This window comes from Procambarus clarkii, chromosome 86 (assembly GCF_040958095.1).
Source record: "Procambarus clarkii isolate CNS0578487 chromosome 86, FALCON_Pclarkii_2.0, whole genome shotgun sequence".
In the NCBI taxonomy this organism is placed as follows: Eukaryota; Metazoa; Arthropoda; class Malacostraca; order Decapoda; family Cambaridae; genus Procambarus; species Procambarus clarkii.
The window spans coordinates 16123065-16140052 of record NC_091235.1 but is presented as its reverse complement, the minus strand read 5'-3'; the positions used below and the strand labels follow the sequence as shown (position 1 = coordinate 16140052).

Here is a 16988-nt window from a genome sequence, read left to right as displayed (position 1 = left end):
CTATTGGATTTTTTTTTAAACGAAAACTACTCTGCTTATTAGGCAAATCGGGCTGTGCATACGTGGCCGAGTAGTGTATTCTGGCTATTAGGTACGACATTATACATAATGAATATCGTCTGCTTAGACAACACTACATATTTCTTATGTACTGCAGCCTTCACCTTTATTTTTATTACGTTACTGTTTGGTATTATGTCTCTGTTCTTGTAACCATGTTGTTAGCCACTTGTGTATTTAATGTATTATTAAGGATGATTGCTCTTGGGTCAGTGCCTCACAGGTCGTGTGGGCTAGGACTTTAGCGGGGAGTTAAACAAACTCCCCCCCCCCCACCCCACCCCCGAATTGGCAAGGGAAGTAAGGGAGACAAAAGAAATTAAGAGGGGGAACACGGTACCACCAGGAGAGGCCAGGTACCTGGCTAGCGGTTGAGAGGAAGCCAGGTACCACCAGAAGAGGCCAGGTACTTGGGTGAGACAGTCACAGGTGAGCCCTGAGGGCCCGTTCTGCGTGGCGGTCCTCTCCCACCAGCCCTTTCTCTGATCCCTTAAACATCGAACTCTGATCCCTTAAACATCGAACTCTGACCCCTTAAGCATCGAACTCTGATCCCTTAAACATCGAACTCTGATCCCTTAAACATCGAACTCTGACCCCTTAAACATCGAACTCTGACCCCTTAAACATCGAACTCTGATCCCTTAAACATCGAACTCTGATCCCTTAAACATCGAACTCTGATCCCTTAAACATCGAACTCTGACCCTTAAACATCGAACTCAGTTTCCTAAACACTATGCTAAGTTCTTGGCCCTTAAACACTAGTTTAAACGCTGATCCCTATCTACCAACTGTTATGATGATATATCGGTGATGATACAACAGTGAATTTACGGCTAATGGTACAATAAGGTACAAGTATGGTACAATAAGGTACAAGTATGGTACAATAGTAAGGTAACAGGTGTTCAACAGTGATGTCACATTGAGATTCTGTACCACAGAACAGCTGTGGTACAGCACGTATGGTACCACAGCGATGGTACAACATTGATGGAACAACGGTGATGTGGTGCTCAATGGGAAGGTACAATATTGTACAAGCGATGGTACAACAATCTACAATCAGTGGTACAAGTATGGTATAACAGTAAAGGTACGTCATTGTATAATAATAGTACCAGAGTGATGGGACAACTGGTACCATTTGGGGCCTGACAGCTGAGTGGACAGCGCTCGGGATTCGTAGTCCAGAGATTCCGGGTTCGATCCCTGGTGGAGGCGGAAACAAATGGGCAGAGTTTCTTTCACCCTCATGGCCCCCCTGTTCACCTAGCAGTAAATCGGTACCTGGGAGTTAGACAGCTGCTACGGGCTGCTTCCTGGGGGTGTGTAACTAAAAGGAGGCCTGGTCGAGGACCGGGCCGCGGGGACGCTAAGCCTCAAAATCATCTCAAGATAAGATAAGATCAACTCCAATCTTAATTCTTCAGTGTCGACGACTTACGACATGGGAGAGATTCATTCCTCTTAATGTTCGTGAATGATACCCAAATTTACGAGAAGAGATACGATGGATGGCAAAAAGCTACAGGATTACCTGGGGGGGGGGGAAATATGGTCCTGCAAGTGGCTACTAGAGTTCATTTCAACCAAATGTAAAGTAATAAAGCTGGCTGTTGTGAACAAGAGGCTGGACACTAGGTACAATACGAGAAAATCCTTCGGAGTCGACCAGAGAAAAAAAATGTACGTTGATATCGCAGCGAACATATCAGGAGCTCAAATCAACCAAATATCATCAGCTGCGTATGCAAGGTTGGCCAACAAAAAATCAGACTTAAGGAACCTGAATAAAGAGTCGTTCAGGATCTGTATAAGACTAATTCTGGAAAACAAGTGCTACAATGAAAGACTGAAGGCGTTAAATCATGTCACAAGAGAAGAGAAGTAACATTGGAGACATAATCACCACATACAAAATACTAAGCGACAGAGCAGACAAGAACAGTATGAGTATTACACGAACAAGGGAATAAAGATTGGTATTTAGTCCCAATAGATCCCATAGTCATTATAAATAATGGTTTTAGTTTATGAATGGTGAACAAATGGAATGCCTCGTGAGGTGGAGTGATAGAGACAAACTCTATTAACATTTCAACATATGAATAAGACAGAGGCTAATAGGCTCTGGCACCAAATAATAAAATACAAGAGTGTTTACATTAAATAAAATATCATTAATATTTCCAATTACTGAAGCCATGAAGCATATTAAGCCTATCGAAGTCCCACTTAGTGGCCCTGAACTCGGGAGAATTTTGTCTTTACTGGAGTAAAACACTTTTAATATTACACACAGAAATCACAATAGCGTCATGCATCAAATGAACAAACAGGAACAGGAACCGTTGGTAAATCAGGATGATTTCTCGGTTACAATTCTTTTAACCATGTCGTAGCTCAGTCGATTAACACAGCGTCTAGGATCCTCTCGGACGTAGGTTCGAATCCTCGTCACGGCCCTTGTGGATTTGTTCACTTTTAATATTAAATGGCTTAATAATATGTCAATAATTAAAAAAAAAACTGTCCTCGGGGAGGGGATTCCCCTCAAGAGGATTGACTGGGAACGACTATATAATTTGTGCTTTTATCTACACTCTAATCATGGTTAGGTTAGGTTAAGGCTACTTTAGGTTAAGATAATGAAACCTAACTTATCGTAACCAGATCTTATGTTTGATTACATTAAAACGATGTAATATTGACGATAATGTGAAATATGGAATTCGAAAACTGTTTCAGTGTGCCCGCGAATTCCCTTTACAAAAAAAAATATTTGAAGAAAACTTTTTCAGCATACAGTTTTAATATTTTAAACCAACGGTTTCTATTACATTTAAGTTATAACTTGAGAATAATCTCTGTTTAAGACAATAGTTCATTTGCCAGTTTACATGAAAACTAATACTGTAACTGTAACATGCTTTCACACCATCACAATTATATTACAATGTACATGTTGATAATCCTCAAGTTTTACCACAATGTACGTATTAATAGTCTTCAAATTTTCTTGCAATTTAACTCTTAATATTCTTCATATTTTCTACAAATTACTTACTTAAAGTTATAATTTACATTAAGGACCTGCCCGAAACGCTATACGTGTTAGTGGCTTTACAAGAATATAAAAAACATTAATGCTATGTACTCTCATAAACCCATTGTACCTTATACACAGAAATCACAATAGCGTGATGGATCAAATGAACAAATCCACAAGGGCCGCAGACTGGCAGCGTCTGGGATCCTCTCGGACATAAGTTCGAACCCTCGTCACAGCCCTTGTGGATTTGTTCTAATGCATCTTCTTGTATATAAATAAATAAGTCAGTGAACGCTCCTGGCAAGACGTTTTCTTATCAATTGACGTTTCTGAAGTGTCTTTACACCAAAATTGTGAATCAGTTGAAAAACCTCAATGAATTCTATGTTTCAAAGCTCTCACTGCAGTGGTTCAAAGCTCTCACTACAGTGGTTCAAAGCTCTCACTGCAGTGGTTCAAAGCTCTCATTGCAGTGGTTCAAAGCTCTCACTACAGTGTTTCAAAGCTCTCACTACAGTGGTTCAAAGCTCTCACTGCAGTGGTTCAAAGCTCTCACTGCAGTGGTTCAAAGCTCTCACTCCAGTGGTTCAAAGCTCTCAATACAGTGGTTCAAAGCTCTCACTGCAGTGGTTCAAAGCTCTCACTGCAGTGGTTCAAAGCTCTCACTACAGTGGTTCAAAGCTCTCACTACAGTGGTTCAAAGCTCTCACTGCAGTGGTTCAAAGCTCTCACTACAGTGGTTCAAAGCTCTCACTACAGTGGTTCAAAGCTCTCACTGCAGTGGTTCAAAGCTCTCACTACAGTGGTTCAAAGCTCTCACTACAGTGGTTCAAAGCTCTCACTGCAGTGGTTCAAAGCTCTCACTGCAGTGGTTCAAAGCTCTCACTGCAGTGGTTCAAAGCTCTCACTGCAGTGGTTCAAAGCTCTCGCTGCAGTGGTTCAAAGCTCTCACTACAGTGGTTCAAAGCTCTCACTGCAGTGGTTCAAAGCTCTCACTGTTGAAAGCACGAAGCAAGACAAACTTTAGAGAGAGGTGAGGAGGGGGAGAGTTGACGTGGGGAATGGAGGGGGGGGGATTGACTGGGGTGGGGGGTATGGGGGGGGAGGAAAGCCTCCAGGAGGTCATGGGTGCTGACACAGCCTGGTACCAGCTCTGGTACCAGGGCTTCGTGTCCACCTGTACCTCGGGCGGTACTTCGTCACCAGCACTCCCACAACACAGTAATGTCTCCTGGTACTCAACTGAGCAAAATATATATCTCAGTCAGATTCACGAAGCAGTTACGCAAGCACTTACGAACCTGTACATCATTTCTCAATCTTTGGCGGCTTTGTTTATAATTATTAAACAGTTAATGAGCTCCGAAGCACCAGGAGGCTGTTTATAACAATAACAACAGTTGATTGGCAAGGTTTCATGCTTGTAAACTGTTTAATAAATGTAACCAAAGTCGTCAAAGATTGAGGAAAGATGTACCAATCGTAAGTGCTTGCGTACTGCTTCGTGAATCTGGCCCCTTGTCCGTACCTACTGAGTCTGGCGGATACAAAAATCTATGCCAAACTTATCGCAGGAATCACTATATACGTCGTAGTCACGTTTTGTAAAAAAAAACGCAAGTTTCCATAGCAACGTTATCATATGTTGCCCCGAGGGACGCAGGTTCGAATCGTCGTCACGGCCCTTGTGGATTTGTACATATGACCCGTTCTTAATCATGTACATGTTGTAAATTGGTTATTACAAGTCGTCAGAACCATTGATAATCCGAGATGGGGTCAATAGGGAGGGGGGGGGGGGGTCTGGCTGGAGCCCGGGTGGGTGACCTCTCCGTTATCACCTCCAGGGAGCCCTTGTTGGAGTTCCTTGCGTCTCTCTTCAACACGTTATCTTGAGATGATTTCGGGGCTTTAGTGTCCCCGCGGCCCGGTCCTCGACCAGGCCTCCACTCCCAGGAAGCAGCCCGTTGCAGCTGTCTTACTCCCAGGTACCTATTTACTCCTAGGTAACAGGGGCATCAGGGTGAAAGAAACATTTTGCCCATTTGTCTCCGCCGGGGATCGAACCCGGAACCTCAGGACTACGAATCCGAAGCACTGTCCACCCAGCTGTCAGGCGCCTTGGGAGGAAAACAAAAAAGTATGTTGCTATTTTACACCAAAATGTTGCCGTTGTAGCAGTTACCTGAAGGAAACTAAAGGAAACTGAGTTTACCTGATGTAACTCGCTCTAGGGACCTCGACTATCCCTGAGGATTTTGTCCGGTTGAATTGTGAACTAGAGAACTGTTGACCAGACCACACACTAGAAGGTGAAGGGACGACGACGTTTCGGTCCGTCCTGGACCATTCTCAAGTCGATTGTGTCGACTTGAGAATGGTCCAGGACCATTCCAAGTGGTCCAGGACCACCGTCCAAGTGGTTGCATGGGAACCATTCCTTTCCCTCCGTCCCATCCCAAATTCTTATCCTGACGGTTGTTGTTTCAGATTTAGCTACTAAGAACGAAATGTCCATGTAGCACGGGCTATGGTGAGCCCGTAATTATCCTGACCCCTTCCCAGTGTTATATAGTCGTAATGGCTTGGCGCTTTCTCCCGATAGTTCCCTGCAAACCCAAAACGTAACTGTCCTTATTTTCCGCTTGTTGCAACTTGTAATAAAGTTATTACAGCTTGTTATGACGCTTTTATGACGTATTAGAATGTTGTACAACTTGTTATATTGGTTGTTAGGTAGTAAAACTCTCTCAAACGTCTTAGTAACGTCGCATAAACGTCTTAGTAGCATCGTAGCAACGTCGCATTAATGTTGTAGTAACATCGTAGTAATGTCTTAGTAACGTTGCGGCAACGTCGCAGTAACGTAGAAACGTCGTAGTAACATCTTAGTAACGTCGTAGGAACGTTGTAGTAACGTCATGTGTTTGGCAGGAGCTGTTGTACCTTGTGGCTTGTTGAGCTTGAAGCTGTTCCAGCCACGTGGACTGTGGTATTCTGGACCCGGTGGGTGAACCAGCGCGGCGGCGGGCAGGAAAAGAACAGGAAAATAGGTAGCAGGATCTGGACGACTAACTTGTCGTCCTCAGTGTCGGGTATTGGTTAGTTGATGATTCTCGAGTTATTACGGCTTGTACCATATGACTAACTTGGTTGCCAGACACCGTGATGGTTTACAGTCGTGGATATTGTAGTTTGTTGTGTTGCTGCCAGACGTTGTTATGTTGCTGCCAGACGTTGTTATGTTGCTGCCAGACGTTGTTATGTTGCTGCCAGACGTTGTTGTGTTGCTGCCAGACGTTGTTGTGTTGCTGCCAGACGTTGTTATGTTGCTGCCAGACGTTGTTGTGTTGCTGCCAGACGTTGTTATGTTGCTGCCAGACGTTGTTATGTTGCTGCCAGACGTTGTTATGTTGCTGCCAGACGTTGTTGTGTTGCTGCCAGATGTTGTTATGTTGCTGCCAGACGTTGTTGTGTTGCTGCCAGACGTTGTTATGTTGCTGCCAGACGTTGTTATGTTGCTGCCAGACGTTGTTGTGTTGCTGCCAGACGTTGTTATGTTGCTGCCAGACGTTGTTATGTTGCTGCCAGACGTTGTTATGTTGCTGCCAGACGTTGTTATGTTGCTGCCAGACGTTGTTGTGTTGCTGCCAGACGTTGTTATGTTGCTGCCAGACGTTGTTATGTTGCTGCCAGACGTTGTTATGTTGCTGCCAGACGTTGTTGTGTTGCTGCCAGACGTTGTTATGTTGCTGCCAGACGTTGTTATGTTGCTGCCAGACGTTGTTATGTTGCTGCCAGACGTTGTTGTGTTGCTGCCAGACGTTGTTATGTTGCTGCCAGACGTTGTTATGTTGCTGCCAGACGTTGTTATGTTGCTGCCAGACGTTGTTGTGTTGCTGCCAGACGTTGTTATGTTGCTGCCAGACGTTGTTGTGTTGCTGCCAGACGTTGTTATGTTGCTGCCAGACGTTGTTGTGTTGCTGCCAGACGTTGTTATGTTGCTGCCAGACGTTGCTATGTTGCTGCCAGACGTTGTTGCGTTTCTGCCAGACGTTGTTGTGTTGCTGCCAGACGTTGTTGCGTTTCTGCCAGACGTTGTTGCGTTTCTGCCAGATGTAGTTCCATTGTTACTGCCTAGCTGCCCTCGGAGCCTGGCTGTGACAACTCGTCCTCTCACATAACACATCGTATTTTGACGTAACACTCCCCATCATCAAAGAAAGATGCATGAAAAGCATAGCGCCTCGCAAAATTGCGGTGATGTCCCGTTTTCTATTCGTGGGCCCTCGGGGAAGTTAGGTTCGGGCAGTTTAGTACAACCATTTAGCGACGTTGGGAATGATCGGGAGGAATGATATCCCCCTTATAACTGCACCAATTCAACTGAGCATTGTTACCACTTCCTCTTAATGACTACTGATTATATCATTATATGAACAGTATTTCATTATCAATTATATCATTATATAATAATGATATAATAACTAATTATATTATATAATCAGTAGTCATTGCTGATAATTTGTCTGGGTTGCTCCCGGACGCAGGTTCGAATCCTCGTCACGGCCCTTGTGGATTTGTTCATCTGGTGAAGCTAGACATGCCAAAACTCTGCTGAATTTTAAAGTCCAGCTCGATTAGATAGTCAGGATAAATGGGGGGAACCTTTGACAAGCCGCCAGCATCCTGTCTTCGTCGAGGCTACTAAAGACATAGTCGCCCTCAGGTAAAATCAGGTAAATAAATTCCCCAATGTCAACTTCTCCTAATTAATGACAAGTTTTAAATGTTATTTATGTTAGCGGGGTTGTGACTGTTCTGTTTACACACTATTATTTGTAAACAAAAAATAACTCGGTTTTTTTCTTTTACGTAAATGAACAATAAAACAATAATTAACAACAATAATGAACAATAATTAGCAAAAAAATGAACAATAATTAACAATAATGAACAATAAAACAATAATTTTGCCCGAAACGCTATGCGTGTCAGCGGCTTTACAAGAATGTAAAATCAACTCAACAAACAATAAATCAACAATTATTATTAAATATATAATAATTGAGCAAATTTCTCTTGTGGGAGGAATTAACACGGAACCCTTTATGTTGCCCTTGTGGTGGTCTTTGTAAAATAATTAATTGTAAATACTGAAAAAAATACACCCATATGGAGGATAGCGAGATTATCCTCGTTATAATACCAACATCTTCTTAAGAGCTTGTTAGTAGTCAACATTTTAATATGATCGTCTTTCCTGTAGTGTTCAGCGCCTACAATAAGGAATACATAAAATGATTTTAATTTAAATATACCTGAAATAACATTCACATTTATTTCAAATCAATTGGGACAATGATAACCATGATTACTTTAGCAGATAAATAACATGATGACCAAACCAACAGATGAAGAGACGACGACGTTAACAATCAACAGATAATGGTCCAAAACGGACCGAAACAGGTCGTTATCTTCTGGTGTGAGGGTTGGTCATATCATATCTTCAGCCCCGTTATTGTGACTCGTCTCCTGCATGGGTAAATAAAACGTTTAAAAATGACACAAAACGCGCTTTATTGCAGTGTAATTTTCACCGAACTTGACTCTGCTCAAGTAAACTGTTTGTTGTTATTGTTTAAGATTCAGCTACTGGGAACAAAACGTTCCAAGTAGCACTGGCTATGGTGAGCCCGTAGAGGACTTACCAGGCACAGAAGCGGGGCTGTAACTGCTAAAGTAAGCGTTGTTATAGATTCAAATACTGGAAACAAAAGTTCCAAATAGAACTGGCTATGGTGAGCCCGTAGAGGACTTACCAGGCACAGGAGCGGGGCTGTAACTGCTCAAGAAAGCAAAAGTGTGTCCTTAAGCAGACAAAGTTTTCTATGAATAAGTGGGTGGTGCCGTGAGGCGGGGCGGGGCGGCCACGCGTCGTAGTGGAGGGCAGGTTTCTGGTCTCTCCACCACACAACAGCACCTCATAAACCACAACGTTACCCACACTCTCTCGTTGTTGGTGCAGATTTAGCTACTCGGAACGAAATGTCCATGTAGCACGGGCTATGGTGAGCCCGTAACCGGCCACTCTCTCACTGTCCTCATTCTTTATGCAGACGACGAGTCACAATAACGTGGCTGTAAGGGGGGGGGGGTAGAAATAGCCTAAGCTACTTTAAACGTACTTGAACGTGGCAAGCGACATCAGAAAGTGATGTAACGACGACGTTTCAGTCCATCCTGGACCATTATCAAGACACGTTAGTCTGAAACGTCGTCGTTTCTATAATTTCTGATGTGTGGTTTGGTCATTATAACTTGTCGTTCTGTAATTTCAAGGCTGTTCTTCACACAACTAAGTTATGCTTTGTTAAACTTGAGGGTATGTAAGACTAAGTTAAAACATCATCGAGTACTATATAATAATAGTAATAATAATAATTATAATATAATATTTATTTAGCATTTATAATAAGGCAAAAATATATAGCTGCAGTCACACATAACTGCCATTGGATGCCGTTTAATAACATTATATCAGTAACCATTTATTACTAAACGCAGGAGCACAGAATGTATATATTACCTTGGAAATATATATTAATACGGGCTCCCCATAGCCCGTGCTATTTGGAACTTTTTGTTTCAAGTAGCAAATCATAAATAACAATATATATTATGTTAGTCCAAGCCTATGTCTAAGACTAATATATATACATACTGGCTGGTTAGTAAACTGATGTTCGCTCTAACAACCCTCTATAGGTTAGTACCTTACAATGATTTCGGGGCTTAGCGTCCCCGCGGCCCGGTCCTCAACCAGGCTTCTTCGTTGCTGGACTGGTCAACCAGGCTGTTGGATGCGGCTGCTAGCACCCTAACGTCTGAATCACAGGCTTGGTTGATAAGGTATTACGGTAGGCGCTAAGCACACCCTACCATTAAAATAGGACCTCGGGAGTTAGACGCCTATTGTGGGTTGCATCCATGTGTATGCACAAATAAATTATATTAACGTGATGTATCAAGGAGAACATCAGTAGAGTCCTTACCATGGCGTCTACTGATTATACAATGTATAATTCTCGCCACGGCAATCCCCGTGGCGAAGTGGTAACACACTCGCCTCGCATTTCGTAAGCGCTTTGACGTAGGTTCGTATCCTGGCCAGGGAGGATTGACTAGGCGCCAATCCTTAGCTGTAGCCTCTTGTTTACCCAACGATAAAATGGGTACCTGGACCTAGATTCAGGAAGCTCTGTGTATTTCTTCGTAAGTGGGTTTGCTACGAAGGTTCCTAAGTGCGCCCTAAGAAGATGCTTAGGTGCGATTCAATAAGGTATACTTAGGAAGAAAATTGTTGGTTCACCTGCGTGCCGATAGAGGTCACTACTGTGTTTCGTTTGGCCAATCAGAGAGCAGCAACATTCTTCATATTGAAGATTTAGCGCTGGCTTATAGGAGCTCTACTGCCTCCTATTTACGTCGAATTTTCTTATAAAATTAGTATATTTCGCAGTAAAACAATGTTTTTTCAACTTCTACAGCCAGCACCGACATTGTAGTAAACAAATATGTTACATTTGTTGTTTACCTACGTAATTCTAAGAGATACTGTGTAGCTGTCCTTGTTGCTCGGAAGATGCGCTGACAATTATTGTATATATTTACTGAGTTTACCCAATGGTCACTAACTATCTAGTGACCTCGAAGAGGACAGAAAGCCGGCGGCTTGTTAAAGGGCCCGCCAATTGAATTAATGTTATTTTTTAGCTGGAATTTGGCATTTACGGCTTCAGCGGGTAGGCGGTTCCATGGGTTTATAGCCCTCTTGGTGGAAAACAAAAACATCTGTTTTCAGTCCTACTTGAGAGAACATACTCTCCAACACTATATCTGTGATTGTCCTGTTATCAGTGACTTCATACCAAATGGTATGAGGTACTTTGAGCTCTGTAATTACTTCATACACTCAGGAATATTGGAAGATATTCTTGTGCTGCACCCAGATTTTGCCAGTGGAGGCTAATAGATCAGCATTAAGTATTTTGTTCTCTCCTAATTCCATGTATGACTGGCCATCCTGTGAGGTGAGGATGTTGGGTGAGCTTGTAGCTGGTTTTTGATCTACACTGTGTGGTCCTTTATACAGAATAGGGAAGCAGCACATTGCTGTGTATACCTAAACATGTTTAAAAATACATTGTTTGAGAGGAGTTTTGTAGAAACTGGTAAGAGTAATTATAATATAATGTTTCCATGATTCAGTGCTTACCTCTTGTGAAAATTGCTTAGAGTTGTTTAGTCAGAGTTGATTTGTTTTTTGTATTGAGGCTGGTATTTTCTAAATTGATTCCATGTACAGTATGTCTAACCATCCTGTGAGATGGGAGTATTAGATAAACTTATAGCTAGTTTTTTATCTACACTGTGTAATATTCCATATAGAATAGGGTAGCAGCACATTGCTGTGTATACCTAATCTTCTTAATAAAAAAAATCAGTAATAAAGATTTTAAATTATAGTTTGTATTATTACAAATACAGTACTGTATTATCCTTATTAAATCATGTTGACCATGGATCATTAAGATCTCATGTTGATATGTAATACAAGTCATATTTCTTTTGAACTGCTAATCATTCATTAAATTGTGCATTATGTCTTAATTTTTCACTTCCTTGGATATACTGTACAGTACAAAAAGATAGGATAAAAATAAACCAGTAATATTTCTTTCATTATATTTTTCATTTAAATAACTGCATCAATATTTTCACAGCTGACAGGATTTGTTTTCCCATACAGGTGCATTATTTGTTAAAAAAAAATTGGTTTATTGTTACACACAATGGTGCTACATAGCCTTCCCAGCTTGGTGCCTTCTTTTAATACTTACTGATTAAAAAATAAATAATAAATACATTTTATTCAGGAAAAGTACATACAGTTGATTTACAAACATAATGTTGGATTTATAGGCAGAGCTAGTACATACAATACCTAAAGCCACTAATACTCATAGCATTTCGGGCAAGGTGTGGGGGGAAAAAAACACAGACTAAAACTTAATAGCAATCGAGATTAGGTATAAATTGTGTTGAAAGAAGGAATAAAAAATACAAAAAGGGGGTTAACATAGCATAAATCAGCAATTGCACATGTTGGTGAACAGCGTTGTTTAAAAAATAGCAAGACATGGGTTGACATTTAGGAAGTAAGTTAGGTTACATGGAGTTAATTAGGCAGTACTTGGTTTAACTCTTAAACTGGTTGAGAGAGGTACAGGCTTTGACATGATTCGGGAGGTCATTCCACATTCTGGGTCCCTTGATTTGTAGAGCACTTCTAGTTTGGTTACACACAGCCAAATTGAGTAACAGGAAGAGGTCTTGGACACAAATTTGTTCCATGCTAAATGTAGAGGAATCAGCTGAGTATTCCTCAAATAAAATAAGTTGCCTCAGCTTATAAGGTAAATAAAATAAGCATTTCTCAAATAAGTAGCTGCCTCACCTCACTGCCTTACTGCTACATAGCCTTCCCGGCATGGTGCCTTCTTTTGATAATTACTTGTTCCACACCCAAATTGTATAACAGGAAGAGGTCTTGGACCCCTACTTCCCTCTCTCTTTTTTAGTAGTCTATATAGTCATAATTATAGCTTTAAGTATTCAATGAATAAAGTTTTTGACATTTTTACCCTTTTCCTTACCTAACATCATTTGTGCAGCATATTTTTATTTTATGTCTCACCCAGATTTAATTTCAAAATAAAACCAAACTAAATAAATTAGAAATGGGTATGTATAGCTAAGGTACACCCTTACTACTAGGTGAACAGGCGCATTTGGTGATAGTAAATGATCCCATCAGGCAGGGCTCATCACCTTCTCTCATATTTCATGTTCACCAGTGTTTATTTACTTAATAACTACTGGTATAATATCTTGCTATTATAAAACTAATTCTACTATCATCAAACACATATTTACTTCAAGTTTCAAGCAGAGAATGCATATATAACTAACACGAAGGACTCCTCTCCACTAGATTCACCAGCTATAATATTTTGGTCATGTTCCAATATCATAAATCGATCCCAGTGTTATGTAGTAGAGAAAAAATGACTTATATCCAGTTTACGTAAAGCTACGAGTGGTCGAAACCACACTTAAATCCCGGAATGAACTTACGAAGATTTTTCCACTTAGGGTAGTTAATTATCTTACTGAAGCGACCATACTAGTCATACATACTCATCCTCCGCCCAGGTAAAACAGAAACAAGCATCACTTAGTGGGCCAGCCAGAGGCTTAGGGCCCGCGCAGAATTATCCCTGCTAAAAAGAAAAAAAAAAAAAAAAAAAAGGTAGTTAATTGAATACGGACGTAGCCGCCACGAAGGCGCTAAGACGGAAAACGCTCTTAGCTAAGAGGAAAAACCTTCGTAAGTACCTTCCTGAATCCGGCCCCTGGTTGTTAAACTATTTAGCGGGGTCGTATTCCGGGGAAAATTAGTATTAAGGACCTGCCTGAAACGCTATACGGCTGTTCAAGAATGTAAGAACTCTTTCTTGTATATATATAAAATGTATAAAGCTACTAATACGCAAAGCCCATTTGGAAATTACTAGTTGAATGGCGTTCCTTGACTTCCAACTATGGCTAACACAATTCGCATTGGTTTGGCTTAAAAATTTACTTGCGTTCAATTCTACATTCCTTCCCGTTTTTCAAGCATTAATCTTATGGTTGTTTTGTGGAGGGACGCAGCCTCGCGTCACCACACACCCGGCCTCCTGTGCCCATGGGCTGCCAACATGACCTCCAAGTGTGGAGATCAGAATCCCTTAAATTCCTGATATGAGGTAAAATGATCTATCAACGATAAGCTGGAATTTACGGTTTATCAATTGTGTTTTTGCGGGTTTTAAGCGTTCGTCTGTACCAAAGGATTTTGAAATATCAGGAAACATATGTTATCTAACGCTGAACGATGATGGTAAATAAATACTAGTATGCAGAAACCATATTCGCCCATGCAAAGCGGCTGTTATTTGGATTCTACCACTCGTACTTATATGTGTATATATATACCTAACCTTTGCTTGAAGCATTCTAATAATAATTCTTGTGTAGTGTTAGTGAACAACCATATTTTGCATAGTGTTGTCTGTGACTGACCAGTGACCACCAGCCACTCTGGACTAGTCACAAGCTAAGTAGGTACCCAGGAGTTAGTCAGCTTGTAGGGTATTATAAACCTAATGTGTATGAATACACTCTGGCTGCCTGTCCCCCGACACAATGGATTATATTTATATATCAAAAACTTGTCATTTGGCTACGTAGGAGTAATTCTATTAACCACCCATTTTTTATTATTAATCTTTTGTATCAAATTTCTGTGATATAGAGCAGGTACTGAGGACATACTGGGCATTTACTTCTGTATTAAATAGTTGTTATTGACTAAAATAGCGCGCGTTGAAGAATTTTCCTACTGCGAGCATTGTAGTTATTCAGTAATGTTCATTTGTGTTTACCAAATATTGAAATCCTAAGCGACCGCCTGTGTAATTCAATGTTTGGCGCCTCAACCTGTCACCATTGCCGCTCGCTAGCCGCGTCATCCATTTTCTTTGAGGACGGTGGCGCAGGGTGGCACTCTCCGGCGGAGCAGCGCCCCCAGCAGCAGCAGCAGCAGCAGCAGCAGCAAGCAGGACGGCTGGTCGCTGGCTCCTCCCTCCTCCCCGGGACGTGCTGCTGGGGAGAAGAATGGCTGCCTCTCTCGCCACCACCCGACAGCGCACCATAACGGCGCTTGCCTCTCCCAAATCTACCTCCGTTCTTCCTTACGCGTTCACGTTTTCTGTGTCCAATCTGAAGGGGGGACCTTAGGTTTTGTTTGAAAGCTTCCTCATTGTTGCCCCCTAACTTCCCTTGCCACTTCGGGGGAGTATAGAGTGTTTATGTAGCTTCAGGGCACCAATCCCGCCAGCCACTGGGCAGGGCGAGAAGGCACTCCTAAGCATACACATTAACTCCTCAAATAATTGCGTAGTATATTACCCCTCAAATAACTTCATCACTATGAGGCTAATGTTTAGCAAATGATTAAAAAATAACTTTGTAAGCAGTCGAAAGGTTCATTTATTAAACCAAAGAATTATAAAGAAGTAGTTAACTATATCCTTGGATTCCCTATAAGCGACCTGAGAGCAATAATATACTAAGAGAGCTTCATAGAAGGTTGTATCAGAACCCATGAGCATCACACCAGAAATAAATACAGTTTTGATATTCCTAGAGTACGACTTAATCAAACTAGAAATGCTCTACAAATCAAGGGGCCCAGAATGTGGAATGACCTTCCCAACCATGTTAAAGACTGTACCTCTCTCAACCAGTTTAAGTTAAAAGCGAAGCTATACCTAATAAATTCCCTGTAACCTACCTTACCCTTCTATTGTCAACCAATGTCTGTTTTTTTCTTTAAAGAGCGCTGTTTGTCGACATAATTGTATTTGTGCTGCTTTTTCATCTATGTTTTCATTTCTTGTTTTCATTCTACTCATTATGCTCAATTAGTATTAAGCTTGTCATTTAAGTTTATCATGCCCGAAACGCTTTGCGTAATAGTGGCTTTAGGCATTGTATGTACTAGCTATACCTATAAGTTAAACAATCCTTGTAAATATTTATTGTATGTATGTACCTTACCTAAATAAAATTGTATTGTATTGTATTGTAAGAATTTCAACAAACCGTAAAGTCTAAAGCAAAGTAAAATCGACACCAGTAATTCCATCTTTCATCATACCATCATGCAAGAGGAGCCACACATCTACAGATCATCTAATAAAATCAGCAGACAGCTAGATATTACTACTGCTCAGCTTAGGCTCTGCAATAATAATAATTCATTGTGCCGGGGGACAGGCAGCCAGAGTGTATTCATACACGTTAGGCTTATTTCGAGAGCCCACTGTGTGCCTCTTGAGGCAATTTCAACAACCGTCAATAGGATGGGTATGTGGTGCATAATAAATTAAGTAAACTACTCATACCCATCCTGTGAGTGATGGATGAAAGCAAACAGAGGAATGCGCTCGGGGACTGCGCATCAAAGCATTGATGAACTATAAATACTTAGTTAACGTAAAGCTTTAGACAATTCATAGTATTAGCTTAGCCTAGTTAACTTATACCCAATGCCCCGCCATACCTCCTGTGGGTATTCAGTGAGCTACAAGTTACAAAGGAACAGAACAGGTTCAGGAACTGAAGATTTGTTTAGTTATAAGCAAGTTAGACCATCGATGAACGAGTTAGTCACTTGTACATAGTCACACAGTGGTTCAGGAACTAAAACATGTTCGTTGACTTAGTAAATCTGCGATCAAGTTATACAAGTGGCACTGTAATTATAGAACACTGTGGTTAACGTTACAGCCGTCATGAGATGGAAGACATATGTGAGTTTACAGACAGTATACCCACTGTCTTCATGTGAGTTTACAGACAGTATACCCACTGTATACACCTAGCACGCTTAGAATCTCGAGCATTTATGAGAGCTGCAGTCTAACTTACTCTACTCTTAGTACTCTAAGCTCTAAGTTCATAGCTAAAGTAAACTCAATGAGTATACACCGAGAAGTGGGGGTATACCTCTCGATTCACATATCTCTGTGGATACCTCTGGCTAAATGTTCTGTTAACAAAACTTCTATCACATTGTACTATGAAACAACAAATCTTTGACACTAATTTTCAAAAATATTTCAAATATAAAAAAAATTACTCAAAATCTATACCAAACAATCATCCACTGAACGTGTGTAGGGAGAATGATAGA

General features: G+C 41.1%; 2 protein-coding genes across 2 annotated transcripts in view; both read right to left on the bottom strand.

Moving 5' to 3' along the window:
• The window catches only part of LOC123769232 (uncharacterized), a 24121-nt gene extending 14908 nt beyond the window's left edge, over positions 1-9213 (bottom strand). Inside the window, exon 1 of the mRNA XM_069316962.1 lies at positions 8944-9213. The gene's annotated coding sequence lies outside the window, so the exon portion shown is untranslated. The remainder of the gene's footprint in view (positions 1-8943) is intronic.
• Positions 6292-16988, bottom strand: part of LOC138358786 (golgin subfamily A member 6-like protein 6) — a 27943-nt gene continuing 17246 nt past the window's right edge. The window contains exon 3 of the mRNA XM_069316961.1: positions 6292-7227. Coding sequence (XP_069173062.1) covers positions 6292-7227 — 936 coding nt within the window. The remainder of the gene's footprint in view (positions 7228-16988) is intronic.